We start from the raw sequence: 20,481 nt of genomic DNA, 5'->3' as shown, positions 1-20,481 counted from the left end.
AAGGTGTGACTGATATATCTGTGTGGGTGAGGGTGTGTGTGTGTGGTTGAGGGTGTGAGTGAGGGTGTGTGCGTTGACCAATTAAGTAATAGAACGCCATCAAGATTATACTTTTTTTTTCTTTTTAGTTGTGTTTACATATGGGAGGTGTGTTAATCAGAGGCAATTATAATTAGACTTTGTCTTGTTTTGTTCCCAAATATCATGAATATCAGTTAAAAGGTCAATACGCCATACAATTGTAAACCCAAGAGGCAAGAGGGGTATCACGCACGCTAGCCTAGGCCAACCCTAACCAGTCCTAGCATTTTGTCTTGTCATTAATGGCATTTTGAATAGGTCCATGATTGGATCTAGACATAGATCTAAGCCTAGGGCCAATGTAAGCATGGTAAGAGTAGGCTACTTGTGATTTGAGGGCGCTGATTCGTTCGAGGCAACGTGGACACTAACGATCACGATTAAGTTCATTATATACATCATGCTGCTATTGTATATATATATATATATATATATATATATATATGTATATACGACAGCAGCTCATGTTACCCCCCCCCCCCCGAAAAATAGCCTCTGGTAAAGTGCGAATCGGCCTTCACCTTCTTCGTGTACTGATCCTAGTTCGTCTACTAAATAATTTCCTCTGTCATTTCATCATTCATCAATTATTTTGTAGGGCATACATATCTTATTCGCTTGGTCTTCACATATTAGTATAAATTATTGCATAATCTGTTTATGAAAGCAAATTTTGATTTGAAGAAAAATGAAAAGTAATATGTCGACAAAATGGAAATCGGACCACCTGGGCAATGAGGGCCTGGAAACGATTTTGAAGAGGGGGGTTTGGTTTGAAAAAAAAGAAATGGCAAGCAAGAAAGATAGTGGGTAGGGTGGGTTACAACAAACAATTAATATGATTTTAATCTGGAAATAAATCGACAAGCAAGAAAAATAACCCCCAAAAAGGGAAAAGCGTTTTACACGAAAAATTGGAAAGGATGATGGCAGATGGCAAGAAATAAAATGACAAGGAAAAAAGGTTTCGATCTTAAATTAAGGTGAATTTGTCAATTTATAGTTTTTTTTAGCACACAGACTTGATTTTCCACATTTGTTTGAAATTCCATTTCTTGTATCTATGATTCATGCAATAAAACGGTAACCAATATATTATGTCATTCTTATGACGAAAAATGTAATATACGAATGCTATGAATGCATGAGAAAACGTTACATCAAAACACAAGCACAAATGATGCATCCATCATTTTCACTCGTCTTAACCCTAATTCTCCCGGGGGAGGGGGGGGGGGGCATAATGCTCCCCTTCGACAATTTTCGCGATATATCTGCTGCGCATAATTTTTTTGACCTCGCCGCTCACAGACTTCTTACATTCAAGTCTCGCGCAAATTTTGAGACCAAATTTGTGACGCCCGAGTACGCGGTTACGACATTACGCAACATTATGTAAGTGCATGTAAGACCAAAAATCACGTGCAAATCCAATGCAAATTGTATATTTAACCAAAATTCATAAATTTGTATAATTATTTCTACTTTTACTGATTAAACTTAATTTTGCCTTGTTTATGATCAGAATTAAGTATGGAACGATTTCCATCGAAAAAACATTAAAAAAACAAAAAGTAAAAAAAAATACCACGAAGAAATACATAAGAAAAAAAAACAATAAAATACTTAAGAAATTGGTCTTGGTACCACATTTTTTTTACCATACGATATGTAGAAAAGCTGCTTGTACATGACGTTACAAATTAAATAATTAACATTTTAATAACTTTTCTTTTCATCCTTTGATGGATTTTTCTCAGTCCGTCGGCAATAATGTTCGATTATTTTCTCTGCTATTTTTATAATAAACCTTTTGTCAGGGTGAACTTCGTCTTTAAGGACTGATAACGGGTTTAAGGGCCATCAAGGAAATTTGAAGTAATACATGGAGCTGTAAGTCTAAAAATAGATGCATGAAGCCATTTACACCGTTTAATCAAAGTGATACAAATAGAGTCAGAAGAAATGAAAAGCCGACAAGAAATGATGGAAACTAAATCGAAGTTGCGGTTATTATTATTATTATCATTATTTATTGTTATCATTAGTATCGTTATAAGTAGTGTTAATATTTAATTATTATTATCATTTTTATTATTGTTATCATTATTATCAAATACAATATTAGCGATTGTGTCATTATCATTACTCTAATCATCATTATGGGCAACGGAAGAGAACAAAACAATTTTCCGTAATATCTAATAAAGCAAGTTGTGTACGTGGATATAACATGTATAACCTATATGTACATTAAAGATTCATCTAATCAACAGACAAGATGAGGGGACTTTCATTCATTTATTTGTTTATTTACTTGTTTATTTATTAATCTATGTATTTGTTCCTTTATTTATTTATTTGTTTATTTATCTATGTATTTATTATTTTTTTAATTATTCATTTATATATTTATCTACTTGTTTATTCATGATCTTATTTGTTTATTTCATCAATTACTTATTTATTTGTTTATTCATTTTATAATTGGAACACCTAATTAGCACGATGAAGTAATATTTCATGAGCCAAGGCTAGATTTTTTTTAAATTAATTTCAGATATGTTGATTTTAAAGATAAGTTTACGTTTGTTCTTATACCTTGGACTAAAAGTATATTAATCCACACAGTGATAAGGAAAATTATGGAACGCGATTTGGAACAATAGCACATTATAATTAATTAACATCACGACTAATGCATTTTCATTAATTTACGAAAAAAATCGTTATCACGTCGCTTTAAAAAGTTCTTGTTATATGAACGACCTTAATTACTCTTAAATCATGTTGAACCAGAATTTCCCCGTAAGGTCATTGTAGAACAATACGATAATGGAGGGGGGGGGGGTACTTAAAAAATGTTTGTACAGGCGACGTTTAACACGGAACGCCCACTTACTGTACGACCTATATAAAACGGAGAGTTCATGTCGTTAATAGATTAGATACAGGAGTGAAATCTTAAATCGGGCGAGGGCACTTAAAAGCTGTTGGGGTTAGAATTACGAAAAATAAATTAATCAATAGATAATATAAGAGGAATGCCGTATAATTCCCCAAACCGTCCAAATTGTTCGCCCACAAGGGGGGCAACTTCTCATTCTCCTCGCACATTTTTTCCTCTTCAGCATTCTGCGTGTGCAAAGGGAGGGGCACCTCCCCCTTTGCCCCCACGGGATACACGCCTGGTCAGATAAACTCATATATAACAGGATTATACAGATATGTTTACCCTATCTGTTTACCTATCGCCATCTCTGATGACAAGTTGTTCGACCTTGTTTATTGGTGTACTGCAAATTGAATGTTGATAAGAAATCACCAAAACCACAAGTCTTTAACGTGATTGTTCATATAATTAGCTCATTCTGCGTTAACGAACCTAAAGTTCAACTTTTATTTATTGTAACATAATCGAGAAAAAAAAGGATGACGAAATTGGGGAGGGGGGGGGGGGTGTTGGACGTGAAAAATATTGAGATTTAATGTTAATATCAATTACACCTTTAGGCTTGAAACCAGGAGGATTTTGTATGATGATTAAGGGGGGGGGGGGTAGTTAACGGCTTGTATCATTTAAACAAATCACACAATTGTTACACAGATCAAGAAGACTGTTTTATTGCGATGTTTGCACTCAGAAAAAAAAATATTATGTTTCTTTACAATTAAAGTGATTGGTTAACATTGGTTTGACTTTTTAAAAATCTGAGCTAGAAGGACACACTTGTCATCTGTGTCTGTGATATGTTACAAAAATGAAGCCCTGAAAAAATTGCATTCAAAAATCATTATTTAGTGCTTCAAAAATTGAAGCTTTTCATTCTCAATAATGGTTGTTTTCAGGGTTTATTAGTTCTAATACATGCACTTGTACACATGTTTCATCTTGGTTGAGAATTTTTTAAATCGGCTGCTCAAAAAGTTAAACAATACCTTTAACCTTCTATAAAAAAAATAATGGACTTTGTTTTTGTTAACCGTGTTAACCAAATGTTGATAGGTTTTTATGTTTACCGTACCAGCATATTGGTTAAACAAGTCTGAGATAGTATGAATAAATTCTACAAGCGTGTCGATGAAAAGTCCTGGGAATTGAAAAATGTACAGTATGGGGATAATTTTTTTCACATATATTCTTGGGCTTGGGTATCATCTATCTAAAGAAAGTAATAATTTTGACAGAATCTTACCCTTGAGTGAGCACTGTCCATTTTAGTAAAGTTCGATGTGTCAAGAAAAAAGGCGAAGGCAAACTGACCGTGTGGTACATTTCTCATATCATTTTCTTTTAGCGGAATTGAATAAAACAATAAAAAATGGAAAAACCAACATGAGGGTAATTATATGTCCAACTAAATTTGGGCAGTAGTCAGTACCCAATGCGGGAAGCATATTGTCCAGTAAAGTAATTAAGCAACGATGACTTTAAAATTTTCATCACACTGGATGAATAAAAATGCCCCCAAAGAAATGCCGAATATTGGTTGGACACATTACCCTCATGGAGCATTTTTACCCTTTTTTTTAGAGTGTATATTTAAATATTTTTGTAACAACTTTGCCACCCAAGCTAACATATTAACCCTAGTTAATGCTTTTTATAACGAAAAAAGGAAAATAGTCACCCATTCATTAATTTAAGCTGAAAATACATATTGTATTGACTTGTATTAATGGGTCTTCAATGTAAGGATCCAGATTTGCCTTTTTAGAATTTTATAGAAAATAAAACAGCAATAGGGTAATGGAGCCAGCGAAGATAGAAGCAGGTGCTCAAAGAAAATAAGAGGAACGTCACTGTACTTCTTTATAGGCCTAGAGTTTGTCGTTATTCTAAAATCACCCATCTCTCTATATTTTTCGTAACTATTCTGGCACGACGGCATAGTCATCCTCGGCATCCTTGCGCGATGCTTCCATTCGGACGACTTTGTCCACTACCCTTTGGTTTGCATAGGCAACCGCAGAGGGCGCTGTGTTAGAATGTTGGAACGAGTCGTCTGCTCCGCGGGGCAATGCCGTTGTACATGTAGGTCCATGACTGGACGACACCGGGGAGTTTGATGCGAAGGATTCAAAGTTTTTCGTCTGGAGCTCCTGGTAGGCATCGTTTCTCATTTCCGGAATTACCCAGTTCTCTGGTTGGAGGTAATCATGATTGATAGTCCCCTCCTCTACTTCGCTCTTCTGTTTGACGGGTTTCCTTCTGTTGGGTTAACAATATGCAGATTTCGTTTCAATTGTGACCAAGTTCCTGAAAGGAATTGGATCAGACTCTGGCAACCATGATGGCCAATCCAGTGTTGAGTCCAATTTGTATTTGTATGTACCCCCCAAAAAAGAGAAATATGCTCACTGTCAACATGGTCAAGGATAGAAAAAGTCAAGAAAATAAACAAAGAATATTCCACTTTTAGTTTCTTTTACCAGTTTCTTTTAATCTTTCTTAATATTAAAAGAAACTAGTAAAACAAGAAAATTCTTCGTTTATTTTGTTGATAATATATAAATATACATGTAGGAGGATTTTTTATTTATCGCGATCGGCTTTATTTCTAAGACTTTTTGTGTCAATAATATTAACCATAATTATCAAAATCATATATTTCTTTGTAATTACCTGATGAAAGCAATTGTTATCGAGATGGAATATACTGCCAGAATCAGGATCAAGATAGCAGAGCCTATTTTCAAACCTAGAATAGGAAAACAAAGTATCGAATTATTAAGGTTTCAAAACGAAAGTTCACTTTGACGTATAAATGATTTTGTCTGTCAGAAGGAACTTAAAAATGGTACGAAATTATTATACTTCTTTGAACATGTTATGCAATGTTATATTTATAAATGTGTGTGTTTATATAATAGTAATAGTAGAAATAGGCATTTATATAGCTGCGCCTTCTATCTAGAAATATTCTATTCCAAGGCGCGTTATTATTATTACCCCGGCTTAAGCTCGAGCTGCCTTTCAGCGCTAATGCATTCAAAGAATTAATCCTGCCGGGTACCCATTCACCTCGCCTGGGTCGAGTGCAGCGCAAAGTGGATAAATTTCTTGCTAAAGAAATTACGCCATGGCTGGGTTTCGAACCCACGACCCTCTGTTTCAAAGTCAGAAGACTTATCCACTGGGCCACAACGCTCCATAATATATGAATATACGAGTATATATAAAAAAAATAAATATACCATAAACACACGCACACACCCTCACCATCATATATATATATACAGTGTAAAGAAATGGATGAAGAGAACAATAGGCGTAGCTTAAATCAAAGTTCCCCGAGCTATCTACCCTTTGGAAAAATTGGTGATGCTGAAAAAATGTCTCTGCCAGGAATCGAACCCGGGCCACCATCTTTGAACGCTGGTGCCTTAACCACTAGAGCACAGAGACGGGTATATATATATATATTATTTTTTTTTTGGGGGGGGGGGGCAAGTGCCCCCTGCCCTTCCGGCGCCCTTGATGGTCGGCCAGCAACGTCAACATCGTCAACATCTAAAATGCATGAATGTTCAAAATGTTTTCTAGAAATGACGTAAATTGCATAAAGTCATTGTTTTCTTGACATCATCTTCTGTTCTCCTTTTTTTATAAAGGACATTTTGAAAATTTTATTTCATGACACTGATGGATTTCCATAGAGTTACGATTGATTGGATCAATCGTAATTCTTTGTAAGACGGGTCCAGGTCATCGTTTTAATTTTCTTATATCAAATTATACAAAGAATAATAATGTTGAACTGAATTAGGCCCAAGTACCAAAGTCTTCCTTTCCGTAATGTACTTACCGTGTTTATTCTCATCATCGCATCCGGAATGTCCAGGATCGTCAGCTAAAAGAAACAGATAAACCACAAAAATAAATCAGTGAAAACTCTTCACATTTTCACACGTGAATTTTGAATCATTGTAATGATGATTGCTATTCTAATCGCGACTGTGATTGGCGTTCGTGATTCTCATCATGTTCTAGTTTGGTTTAACACGTGCTAAATGTTCGTCAGTAGCCTTATTTTTCACTGGAATCATTATTCAAATTACAAATTTTTTGTCTTGTGAAAGGGCGGATAGAAAACTTGCAAATATTAACTGTTTATGTCACTCTTTCTTCTTGTATTCTTACTTTACATATCAGATATTGTTTGATGCAAATGGCAACCCACTTGACCTCCATGGTCGACGTTTATCTCATCGACAGGGCAGAGGGGCGGATTCAGGATTTTTCAAAAGGGTGGAGCACATTTTACCTAAGAAAACTTGACAAGGAAAGCATAAAAAAAATGATAAAATAAAAAAAGTTCGTCAGATTTGTAAGAACTATATTCTCATTAATAATATTTGATGTGACTCTCAGAGAGTGGGACACACTTGTGTTCGGACGTGCCCCCCCCCTGGATCCGCCACTGACAAAGCACTAATTTCCAGGCAAGGTACTCCCACCCTCCAAAAAAAAAATAAATGCACTGGACGAAGAGTATTGAGAGATGGCGCACTTGCAGTTGTCATGGTTGCCTTGGTTGTCATGGGTGACATTGTCGTGTTTAGTGTTCCAGGGGTCGCGGCTGGCTCCTTGATGAACCCATTGTCACCCACGATGTGGGCGTAGACAGAGGCAGATTCTCTGGCTCTCCGAGGTCGCCGGGAATCAGAAAAGTTGACGTCGTACATTCCAAACCTGCAATCGTAACCCTGAGTCCATTCGAAGCTGTCTAACAGGGATCGCACAGCGTAGCCTCTGACGTCGACACCGTCCAATTTGATTGCTAGGATAAAACATGAAATTTCAAATCTTTAGACATAATCATAGAAATCAGTCCTTCCAGTTCTGATAGTCATTCATTAGAACTCCATTTTGATGACGAATTATGTTCGATGTTCAGCCCAAACGGAAGATCCCAGTTGAAACAATGTTGGCACTCAGGTACAATGGCAGTATGGGCAGCGGTCAAACACACCTTGCCAGTAGGTACCACAGGCTTATTAACAACCAGAGGGCAGCATTCATTGGAGTCATCCCATTAAAAAAATGATATAGAATAGATGATCGGAAAAGTGTACGAATATGATAGTTAATCTAACACTGATTCTATTTTGGGTATCCACTGAACTTCCTTTTCCCAAATTTGGGAAGAAATATCACCAACTTTGGAACTATTTTTGACTGGCGGAAGGTTACATTTTACTGTTTCAGGTGGTGAATTTGATCCATCAGGAGATGTCTTCATATATGCCGATTTATCTTTAAAATGAGCTGGTCGAGAGACCCTTTTCTGGTCAGATATGGATTGTCAGATGTGTATCCTATCCACTGGTAGTAGACATTCGACCCCCAAAATTTCATCCATATTATGTTATGATTTTTTTTTGTCAAAGTGCCACTTTAACACACGAATTTATGGGAAATGAATTAAGCCCGCACGGGGAACCAAGGTATATCACTTTCAGTTCAGCCCGTTTTCCCCGTTCCTATTATTATTAATTCCGACCTTTCGTTTGAGGACGCGCACGCTTATTTACGACGGTAGTTCATTTTGGAAGAGACTTTTGGGCCCGTCGTCATGATCGTAAAACTCCGTCCTGTAATGCAAATTGTGTGACATGAGATTTTTTTTCGTTTCGCATCTGGAAAAGAAACATTCATTTGCGTTTCGTGTGCAAAATTCTGGTTGCTACTATAACAGCGATATATCCGATTTAGGACGACTTTCCAAATCCAAATTTGGTTCCTCCCAGAGCTCGAGAGGCCGCTCGGGGGCCCCACTTCCATTGAATGGTGGATACCAGGCGCGACCACACGTAAAAAGGGAAAGAGATGGGTAAGTACGTTGCGTATAGGCCATGTAGTGTTATGAGGGTGTGAAAAACGATGATTAAAATACTGAAAAAAGGGATATATTTCCACTACTTGTAGGGTGTCACATCCCAAATACTTGTTGAGAGATGCATTTTCATAATCTGGAAAAGACTTACTTCCCTTTTTAGGGTGCTTTTCGTAACCCCATGGTCGCGCCTGGTATCCACTCATCAATGGAAGTGTACCCCCCGGCAAACCCCCCATTTCTGCGGAAAAGTAAAACATACTGCCCATTACATTGTGTGCTAGAGGCATATCGTTTGTGTAGAAGGTGCAGGCAAAAGAAAAAACTCCTTTATGGCCTGATGCATGCTGTGTACATGTCAACGCATGCGAAATGATTCGGCTTGAGAGGTGATCTGACCCATGGAATCAATTGCCAGTGATCCACAAATAATGCACATTAAATGCAATATCGATTCGATGGACTGTAATGATCTATATCTAAGCCTTAATTCGGTTAGTTTTTCCTTACTCAATATGTACTCGATTTGTTTGAAAAAACACTTTCTTGTCCATGTCATAATCTACATTTCCCATGTCTCCAGCCAGCTGGAGTCATAGCCACGATACAAGTGCAGTCCCGCTGCGAGCTCGGGCAGGCAAATGGCATGGCATGTTGGTATCGTATGAAAGAGCTTTGCACACGAAAAGCAAGATCTATAGGGCCTGTAACACAAAGCTTGGCAATGATTGTAGAACAGTTTTCTACGTTTGATTGTATCGACTGTAATGTACAATCAATCTAGAAAATCAAGTCTATGATTAATCGTTAACTTTTGAGTTACCCGACTCTTATCTCACGTTGTAGAGGTTTGCGAAAGGTGCCTACTATTTGTTTGGCGTCACCTGTGCCTGGGAGGCGAAAAGCGAACTGAATCACTATGACCCGCAGGTCTCTCCTCCCGATATAACTGATTGGGGGGAATTCAGGTGGACCACTACACCGGGGTTTCCCCCTACTCTTATACGAATAGTGCAGTGGGTTTTTAACGTGCAAAGGTGGTGACTCTCCATTTACCGTCCTATCCGAAGGGCGGAGTGTTTTCCATTGTAACAAAGCCTGCACCTATGAAAAATGGGAGAGTCGTTTTCACACAACGCACTGGCTTCAGTCAACCACCCGGGCTGGACTCAAACCCACGATCTTTGATTCGACGGGCAGACGCGTTACCGACTGAGCCAACACAGCCCTATAGGGCTCACATGAGTATTACAGACCCCCATTCACTCACGCGTTAAATCATAGCTCAACAAATATCATCAAAAAATCAATCCCTCGATAGATTATGCTTTAATCCACTGACATTATAGTCACAATTAACAGTACATTAAGACTTGATATGTCAATCGCATACTTGTCCAGCTCAATCAAAAGTAAAATGGCCTGAAATAAGACTAACCATAATTTCGGCCAGTTCATCGCCAGAAAAACCCGAACTGCATCGTTGGTAATAATAATTAAGATGAAATACAAAAATGCAGTCTAGCCTCCCCAAAGCGCTTAATTATGAAAGAGTATGAACACGAAATTGTTTCTATCATTTATATTTTGATAGACAAACATTTTGTCTATTTTTTGATGAATTATTTTTTATTGATAAAGTCATGTGATCTTTACTTACGCTTGTCCGGCATGCTTTGCGCGCGGTTGAATTACTCCCATGTGCCCTATAAGACCCTCATTTAAGACGTTAGTTCTCGAAAAAGGGCCATCGAGTATACTTTCCCCATTTCATAGCAACTTTAGTTCTCAACGGTATTGTTTCAGACTTTGTGGCATGTTGGACACCACCCTTCCCAAGGTTTTTTTTCTTTTCTTTATGTTTACCATTCCAAAGATTCCTTTATGGAAATTCAATACAATACATGTATTTTCCAAAGTAATCAACACAATATATGTCACAAAAAATGAAACATGATCATACAATATGAAATTGAAATATCATAATGTAAGGAAAACAACATTTCAAAGAGTAAAACCAATTCGATGCAAGTAATAGATTCGTACATGTATAGCTAGAGAATGCTATCTGAGAGACCTAATGTATAGTTTCTGTTCAACATTTCTGTGTAAGCAGCTACCACCTCTTTTGTTCTTCTTCCCTTCTTATTTTCTTCCTTCTTCTCTTTCTCTGTCTCCTCTCACATTTCTTTTTTCTCTCTCTCTCTTCCTATCATCTTAATGTCTAATGCTATTGCTTTTATAATCTTCCTCTCCGTCTATGTTTTGTAGTGTGTTTTGTTTTGTTTCTTTTCCTTTTTTTGCTGTCTTGTCCTGTTTTGTTTTTGTTTGTGTGTGTGTGTGTGCCGTTTTTGTTTTTGTCTTTGTTTTGTTTTTAGTATTCGTCCCGTCTTGTCCAAGTGATTGTCTGTTCACACACTCCGGAACTCAGTTTTTTTTTTATTCAGCAGGGGTATGATATAATATTTTTTCTATTAATTGTAACTTAGTGAGTAAACATAAAAAGCTTGACCCCACTGGTATTCTTTTCATTGTACAAACCTTTTTAATTTACGAATTGAATTTCATTGATCAAACATATATTTTATTTAACTATTTATTGCAGGGAACCAGGAAGCGGGGGGGACGGGGGGGACGTGTCCCCCCCTAAATTTTAGGTGGGGGGGACGGTCCCCCCCTAAATTTTGTTTTGATAACCTTTTTTTTTTTTTTTTTTTTTTTTTTGCTTGTCAATTTTTTTTCCTGCGTCCCCCCCTAAATTCACGTGGACCCCCTTGACACGTGTGTTGTCCCCCCTAAAATTTAGGTTGATGACCTTTTTTTTTTTTTTTTTTTTTTTGCTTGTCAATTTTTTTTCCTGCGTCCCCCCCTAAATTCACGTGGACCCCCTTGACACGTGTGTTGTCCCCCCCTAAAATTTAGGTTGATGACCTTTTTTTTTTTTTTTTTTTTTTTTTTTTGCTTCTCAAAAATTTTTGGGGCGCTTGTCCTATTTTTTACATGTGTCCATCCCAAAATTTCAGGTGGACACCCCCTAAATTTATTGGCTTCCGCCGCCAATGCAGGGAACCCATACTAACAAGCTTTGCTTTCCAGTGGGTTCCCTTTTTTTCATTTCTGTATGTGGTATTTTTGTGTTATGTTTTACATTGTAACTTTTGTTAAATTTTGGGATGAAAAAGAATAAATGCAATCAATCAATCAATCAATCAATCAAAGTAAAACCTGAACACATTTTACTGATAATCTTTCCTTTTTCTTTTAAATTTGCTCTCTCTCTCTCTCTCTATATATATATATTCCATATTATAATACGATTTTATATCTGACAAAATATAATAAAAAAATGGTAAACAGTAAACTTCCCATTTTTTTTTGCTTCAGGTGATGAGTGGGTTTCGTCATGAGATGATTCCATACACCTTTGTTTGCTTGTTTGTTTGTTCCCCCCCACAAATTTCAACATACCCCTTAGTGGCCAGATATGAAATTTCAGGGGCCCGTTGCATAAAGGTTACCACTATGGTAACTTTGCCATTCAATGGGAACTACCATGGTATCGCAGATCAACAGCCAATCAGAATCAAGAACCGTCCATGCAAGTTACCATAGTGGTAACGAAGTTTTATGCAACGGGACTCAAATGTATTTCCTGTCTACGAAATAGCTTCAAGGTGTGACACATACCTTTAAGGACCTCATTCGTATACGCCCTGTAGTAATTCTGCCTGACGACGTCACCAGGGTCTAGCGATGGGTGCGAGGACACACCATTTTCTGTGACGTATACGGGCACGTGATACTGTAAACCAATCCATTTGAGTATTCTTCGAATCCCCCATGGAACGATCGGGTTTGAACCCGCTATCTCCCATTCATAATTTCGGCTTATCTCAATGCCGCGATCCTTACAGTAACTAGGCGGGTTGGTGTTGTCTTCCCAACTGTTTGCTCCGTAGTGTGTTGTGTAATGGTTCAAACCAAAAAAGTCAGCCGTACCTTAGGCGAGAGCAAGGAAAAAAAGACAATGTTCATTCATAATTATTCCACACTTAGACCGCATCGTTTATGCCAGCAACGGTACAGTAATGTCGCAGTTACATTTCCCCTACGGCGGCCGCACGGCGAGTCAACGACAGCAGTTTAATTTCCTCGTTTTTGTACCAGCTACATAATGAACATATAGGTGGTTTGAATAAAAATGAATATAAAACGGCTGTTTTCGACTCGCCGTATGGCCGCCGTAGGGGGAATGTGGCTGCAGCATAAATCAAAGGCACATTAGTGCGACATTCACACTGACAAAGTCGACAGCGAATCGACTGAGGGTACGTCACCGGAAAGAAATATATTGGGTCGGACCTAAGGCAGTTTTGTCGGTTCGACTATGGAATGAAATCCGAGATTTGTGCCTTGTCTTACATGTAGTAAGAGTTGCAATGGATTCAATCCAAACGCCACATTGGTATTAACTAGCTAGAGATTAGATATAACTTCCAAGCATAATTGCTCCCGACGTATAGGCCTACTTTCCCAACATGCATAAGGAATAATGTTTTGCCCAGCGCTGAAGGCAAGTCTTCTCAGGAGGGGCTAATAGAGACTCGGATGGAAGTTGAAACGCTATTTGATAAACAGATTGGCTAAAATTATTCGTTGAAAATTATTCTTTGAACATTTTCCCGGTCTGTGTGATATATAGCCGATGTAGATACACTAGGAGATTCTGCATTGACAAACTCACAATGATTGATATAATTCAGGTCCATTTACGTAATAAGAGAAAACGGGGCTAGCACCTTTTCAGGCAATACGCCTACAAACTTGACACGCAAGCCAGAATAGACCTTATGCATTGAAGCACGACGGATTCAAGAACATAGAAAACGTATGCTTAAATACCCCTCGTGACAATAAGCATGATAAGAAACCAACAAGTCTTCGTCGATAATGTACCAGTCAAAAAGCAGTTTCGTTCTGGACTCAGGACAGACGACTTTAGTTGCAAGTTTTCGTCAGCACCCCAAACATTTTTCACGACCAAGAAAAAAAGAGAGACAAGGAAAGAGAGAACCATGAAATATAATGATAATGATGATAATAGCTGTATTTATAAAACCTGAGGATACAAAGCTCTGCTATATTTATCCCGGCTTTGGCTCGAGCTACCATCACCGGCGATCAGTGCATACAAGGAATGCCGGGTATCCATTTACCTCACCTGGGTTGAGTGCAGCACATTGCGCATAAATCTCTAGCTGAAGGAAAACACGCCATGGTTAGGATTCGATCCCACGACCCTCTCTTTGAAAGGCGAGAGTCAGAACCACTAGACCACGACATGCCCGCATGGTATGACATCACTTTCTGAATATTATGTCAAAATCTATCACAAAATTTGGTTTACGTAATAAAAATGTTGGAATATTTTCTCGTTCGCTTTGTTCGCTCGCAACTTTTTTAAAATTTTGCACGATACGCCATATCTAGCCTCCTCAAAGTCTTGAGCTCATTGTGCCGCTACTATCGAGTAGCGAAGCACTGAATCTGCTCAAGCTCAAAATAATTGCTCCCAACATGCCACCAAAACTTTCGGGTTTCGATTCATTTAGCTTCTCTAGTAATTAAATTTGCGAGCTGAGTGCAATCGATGCGGCAAAGAGATCGAGATCAATGCGACCAGCGATGTTTGCTTTCTATTGCGAAATTAAACCGGACATAGAATCCCTTCTATTAACTACATTCATACTTAATAAATTGACTTATCACTGATAAATCACTGACTTTGTCTTATTTATGGAAGCGTCCCGGTGTAGCAGTTCGGTCCCTCGCCTTGCAATCAGAGGGTCGAGTGTTCGAATCCCAGCGCGTCCTAGCGTCCATTGGGAAGACGTCATTCCATACTTTGCCACTATCCACACAGGTGTCAAATGGGTACGCGGTAGGAGGCGAAAATCTATATAGGATGCCTAGCAATTTGAGTCTTGGAACTCTTGTTGGAATGCTCCCCAGGGAGTCGAAGAAGTGCATACCTTGTTTTCAGTTATACAAGGACCCGATGGCCGGTGTAATAAATATAATTGCAATGCAATCCCTTAGAAACAAAGTGTAATAAGCCAGCGGCGAATCCAAGTAGGGGCACATCCGACCCGTGCCACCCCCCTCGCTTTCCTCAGGAAGAAAATGACCTCCATTTTAATAGTGAAAATCCCACTTTTCTGTTGGTCAAATTTTTCCAGGATGAACATTCCCTCCCTTTTGGAAAATTCTGGGTCTACCCCTGTGTAATAAGATTTATAAAAATGTTAGTATTATTGTTTATCATTTACTGATTCTAACCTGCATAAACTACACAACTCGTTACTTTATACCTCTATTGTATTCCATCTCTTCCTGGGTGAATTCAGGGAGTCTCGACGTGTTGAAACCTTGAACAGCACTCTTTCCTGCTATAGATGTCTTCATGATCTCGGGATAATCGCCATTCTTAAAGATTGGATTGGCCCACCAACCGACGTCAAACTGGAGATATCGTTCAGCAGCGTCGATGTGGTCCTGTCTGGTAGGATCTGCAGGCTCTATGTGATCAGCGTTCAGGGTGATGCCGACTTTACCATTCTATAGTTAAAAAAAAAGATAAAATAAATAATAACGATCAGATCAATCGCAGTTTTATTTTGATTTCAAACTAATTCATCACTTTTTTAGGCAAAGATATTGGCAAGTTTCGTTCAGCAACGCAGAGGGCTTGATATCAATAATTGTATTTCTCAAGATTTAGGAATGAATATTAAAAAATGCCTGCCATACAGTGTACACCCGCGTCGCTGAAAGCCTCGCATGTCACTGAGTTAGTGAGTAAAAATTCGCAACTGCGTTCCTGGGATCCCTCATAGGCAAAGGCTTAAAATAAAAACCTTATTTTCTAGAATTGGCCAATCAGGATCACTGTTGCATGCGCACTTTGTTCAAAATATTTACCAAGAGCCAATCAGATTTCTCTTTTCATTTATGATCGCAATCCTTAGTGTCATTGGACCCGGTTAGTTGACCAGAATCCTGCAAATGTATTAGGCAATCAATGGCTCACCTGTAGTTCCCTGTATGTATCGTTGTACGTATGCCACGCCTTTGCGTGTGACCTGATGATGTTGTGGGCCACAACATAGATAGTAGTGCCATCTTCAGTAATTCCTGGCGCCAAGGATCCGCTGCCATAGCCTAGCACGCTGACTGCCCATGGGTCGTTGAATGTAATCCAGAATGGAACGCGGCTACCGAATCGTTGATAACACAGTTCGGCGAAGTCATTGAAGTGATCGATGACGGTTTCGTTGGCCCAGCCGCCGACGTCCTGCAATGCCTGTGGAAGATCCCAGTGGTAGAGAGTGACCATGGACGTGATGTTGTTTCGTAGGAGCTCGTCGATCAGGCTGTTGTAGTAACCGATGCCGGCTTCGTTTACATTGTTCAGAGTACCATCTGGAAGAATTCGAGGCCAAGAGATTGAGAAGCGATAATACTTGAGACCCATCCCGTTCATCAGAGCAACATCTTCTCTATACCTAAAATGTATTTTACAAGAATATTTACTGTGTTAATATACCATGTATACTGATACATTGCGTGAATGAATAAGTACTAAGTTCAGTAAGTTGTGATTACGCTTCGATTCCAGAACAAAATATGACCTGCTAATGTAGCCATGTAGGCAAAAGGCGACAGGAAGGTCTGCTGCATGTACACCCATAGGCAGCGGAAGCGGGGGGGGGGGGGGGCCCTCTTAATCTTTTGTTGAAAACTTTTTTTGCTTGTCAATTTTGTTTCCTGCGTCCCCCTAAATTAACATGGACCCACCGAAAATTTCAGTTGGTGACCTATTTTTTTTTTGCTTGTCAAAAAATGTTGGTGATCTACTCTTCAAATTTAGTTTAATAAACTTCTTTTATTTTTTTGGGGGGGGCTTGTCAAAATTTTTACCTGTGTCCATCCCAAAATTTTAGGTGCCCCCCCTAATTTTTGGGCTTCCGCCGCCAATGTGTACATCCAGTTTACCTATAGGCCTCGATCTGGAAAAAAAAGATTAATTGTGCTCGAAAGCGAAGTGTTTCGAACCCCTATTGTACCCAAACCCAGGAGCTTTCGGGAGCTCCATTCACTTGTCCTTACCGAGATTCGCCCCTGCCTGGACCCGACCAGGCAGGCGAGGGTCTAGCAGGGTTAGACATAGGACGAATATTGTTCTAAAACAATATGGCTCATGAAATGGTATTGCGTCTAATCCGGCTAGGTCCGCGCTTGCGACTGCTCCTGGACTAAACTACTACGGACATCGCGATGCCGGCTGACGTCCTCATTTCGGACGAAAAATCCAGAAATATGTTAAATCTCCCCCCCCCCCTTCCCAACCCCATTCCGCGCAAATTTATACTTCCATAATGGTCACCCCATGCAGCCCGGAGCTCAAATTCCGTTCGGAGCAGTGTAATGTCCTTTTTCCATGAGTTACAAGAAGTTACAAGAATCAAAATGCATTTCATATTCAAAAATCCAATTACGTACACTATCATGACTATATTGTGTATATACTGTATAATGATCAATACTCTCAAATATTTCGGTTTAGTATGTTATGAATTAACATGATTAAACTACAGTATCATTTGTCAATTGACATCTAGGGTACATCTATCAGAAGAAGAAGAAGAATCAAGAAGAAGAAGAAGAAGAAGGAGAAGAAAAATGAGGAGGAGGAGGGGGAGAAGCAGAGGAAGAAAAGTGTTAAAGTTCTGAAGGATAATTCCTGGGTAAAATAACACCAACCGTTTTGTTAATGCTGCTCCATGTAGTATGAAATCTACCCAGGAGACTAGCTTTTTACCTCCAAAACTGCATCTTCCGTTTAAACAAAATATTGATTCATTTTCTACTCGACGTATTTTCTTACTTATGGTAGCTGTCGCACGCAACATCTCCAGTATCCTCAATGAGAGAATGGCCACCTTCGTGGGTGAATCTATCCCAGATGCTTTCTCCCTTCCCGTCCTCATCCCAGGCCCCTTCGATCTGGTACGCGGACGACGATGTACTCCATACGAACCCTTCGGGGAAGGTAGCGTAGAGGAAGGCGTCTCGATCGGTGTCATTGAAGCGATCGGGATAAACGAACTCGGGCTCCTCGTCGAGTCCGGCGTCGAGTCCGATCACCGGAGTCAATATACACGAAAACACTAACGCAATCCATGTGAAATTCATCTCGCTATACCATGTCTGCCCTACACACTCCTCTAGATACAGCCTTTGTTCAGTTACAAAGCGGAATGTATATAGGATGGATATTGAAGTGTATATATGTAGGCTTACGTAACCAGGGATAATTGCGACTCAAGGATCTCGCATTTTGTGGTTTATTCGTTTATTGACAACTTTATTAAGATATTAATGATTTTCTTTTTCCTCAATTTCAAATTAAGCAATGTTAGTAATGTTAGTTGGAACTTAAAATACCATGCTTTTGTTTTACAATTCAAACATATAAAGGGAGAAAACACATATACCATTCTTTATCATCAAAGGGAAGGTGGCAGGGGAGCCTTATCTGTGTTTCGAAACTCTGTCACTTATCCCTTTCTACTGCTGAAACCCTGTCACTTATCCCTTTTTTTACTGCATAAACTCTGTCACTTATCCTTTTTTACTGGGCGACTATACAAGCGAGTTTGAAGAAGGAGAGAGAGAGGGGGATGGGGGAGATGAAAAGATAGATAAAATAAAGATAGGCAGATAGATAGATAGATATAGATATATAGATAGACAAATAAATATACAAATAGATAAATAGATAGATAGATAGAGGTGGGTGGGGGGGGGGGAGAAGGAGCAAATATTCCCCAACGAATGGAGTGTAGACTATGTTTGGGGGGTTTTCCTCGATATAATATCGCATTCTCTAGACGGAACTTGCAAATGCTTATTATGGTCAGATATAAACCATATTTGCTCAATGATATCTCGGGGCCTGCATGATAGTTTGGACCCCTGACAAGTTCCTAGTTAAATATCCTAGACATACTCTAAGTGACCGCTATGAAATGAGCATTTTAGGCATGTCATGCTAAACATGCTAAAGGGAAATTTAAACGCGACAGCACAATTGGTAAAATGAATCAAATACAATAGCGTTACTTTTAAAGTTTAAACTGTGAAAAAAAAACACATCGCAATTGAGCAGCTGCCCCATACTGCATGAGACATAGATTGATGACATTTTCCTCAGAAAAAATATAACGTGTTGACCTGTTCATTTAAAGATAAATGATAGTTGTAACATCGATTTCAAAATGAATTCGAATAGAATCCCATAAAATTACCACCCTATAGTGTTTGGATGCATAAATTGAAAAAAAAGTATGTGTGAAATGGCTCTGGAAAAAATGAATTTAAATTTGACTATGTATTGTTTCTTATATTCGGTTGTGCTTAGTGGACGGAACATTAATAAAATATAATCAAATCGAAAAAAGAGTTATTATAAAAAGCGAGCAAAATAGGCACAGAATTCCATCAAGAGTCGGGTATTTTTTTCCCATTTAATATGAATTCACGGTCACAATATGATTGTGATCATCAGAATTATCTGTTTTCAGCTGGAATGTCATGATTTCAAACAGATACGTTTACATTGGTGTACCAGCTAGGGGCCCGTTTCATTATGCTGCTTGTAAGTTACGAATGACTTTACGCACGACTGGTGATCCTTTCGTGTGCTATATGATATATCCCTACGTAGCTGACTTATGTATAAGAACATGTTCCAGTAGGTCGTAAAGTTGTGCGTAACTTTACGCACAGCTTTAGGGAACACCACCCGGATCTAGATCTACAATCATGATAATAATAAGGTGACGATTAACCTCAATCTTTGTAGATTTCAAGGATTTTATCGTAATATGATTGATTGATGCAACTACATTCGTTCACCAAGCATTTTGAGAATGAAAAAGCTAAAAACTACAAGGTAAACCCCGATTTCGTAAATAGGCGTCTTATAGACGCCTAAATAGTACCCATAAGTGTATGGGATGAAATTAAGATGGTGTTTCCGGTCACTTTATATTTAAATTTTTGAAGCACTAAATAAGTATTTTCGAACGCAATTTCGTCTAAGATATAGGGTAAGGATTATGATTTCCGATAGTCTGAGTTTTCAGCTATATATAGGATAAGGGTTAGGTTAATGATTGTAATGAAAGACTGTACATGCTGTAGTGTTTAATCCAGGGTTGAATTAATCATTCCATTAATGAGTGGAAATTTACAGCAGAGCAATAATTGTCGCCGGAGCAAATGTTATGGAACTTTTTTTTAAATAGTATAACCTTGATCGATGTACAGTTTGTTTTGTGTGACTGCTACACAATAAGGGAGTTTTCACAACCACTACTCAGGCGATTTCTACAACGTTGAAAATCTTTATTAAAAACAACTCCCAGACGGCTGTGGTTAGGGACCAGCCGGGTTTTGGAATCATTAGGAGTTTGTATTCTTTTTTTTTTCTTTT

General features: G+C 38.6%; 1 protein-coding gene across 2 annotated transcripts; it reads right to left on the bottom strand.

Annotated features, from left to right (window-relative positions):
• Nucleotides 1–4,765: 4,765 nt before the first annotated feature.
• Nucleotides 4,766–18,280, bottom strand: LOC121431451 (cytosolic beta-glucosidase-like). Of its 2 annotated transcripts, none has more exons than XM_041629024.1 (8): nt 17,869–18,280; nt 16,012–16,486; nt 15,293–15,539; nt 12,609–12,920; nt 7,596–7,865; nt 6,891–6,935; nt 5,708–5,783; nt 4,766–5,293 (listed from the first exon to the last, which is right to left on the bottom strand). In XM_041629024.1, the coding sequence occupies exons 1-8, from the start codon at nt 18,174–18,176 to the stop codon at nt 4,954–4,956; spliced, it is 2,073 nt and encodes a 690-aa protein (XP_041484958.1). In that variant the 5' UTR covers nt 18,177–18,280; the 3' UTR covers nt 4,766–4,953. The 2 variants fall into 2 exon arrangements, with proteins under 2 accessions (XP_041484958.1, XP_041484959.1); XM_041629025.1 differs by having other exon boundaries at nt 16,012–16,403; nt 17,869–18,164.
• Between the last annotated feature and the right edge of the window lie 2,201 nt (nt 18,281–20,481).

This window comes from Lytechinus variegatus, chromosome 17 (assembly GCF_018143015.1).
Source record: "Lytechinus variegatus isolate NC3 chromosome 17, Lvar_3.0, whole genome shotgun sequence".
NCBI lineage: Eukaryota > Metazoa > Echinodermata > Echinoidea > Temnopleuroida > Toxopneustidae > Lytechinus > Lytechinus variegatus.
The sequence above is the reverse complement of the archived record's forward strand: the minus strand, read 5'-3'. Positions and strand labels throughout refer to the sequence as shown.

Excerpts from the sequence above, each read along its gene's own strand:
- LOC121431451 (XM_041629024.1), bottom strand. The coding sequence starts at position 18,176 with ATGAATTTCACATGGATTGCGTTAGTGTTTTCGTGTATATTGACTCCG. Across the intron at positions 15,540-16,011 it reads ATACATACAGGGAACTACAG|AATGGTAAAGTCGGCATCAC; the intron begins GTGAGCCATTGA and ends TTTTAACTATAG. Across the intron at positions 12,921-15,292 it reads AGAGATGGAATACAATAGAG|GTACGGCTGACTTTTTTGGT; the intron begins GTATAAAGTAAC and ends CTCTCGCCTAAG.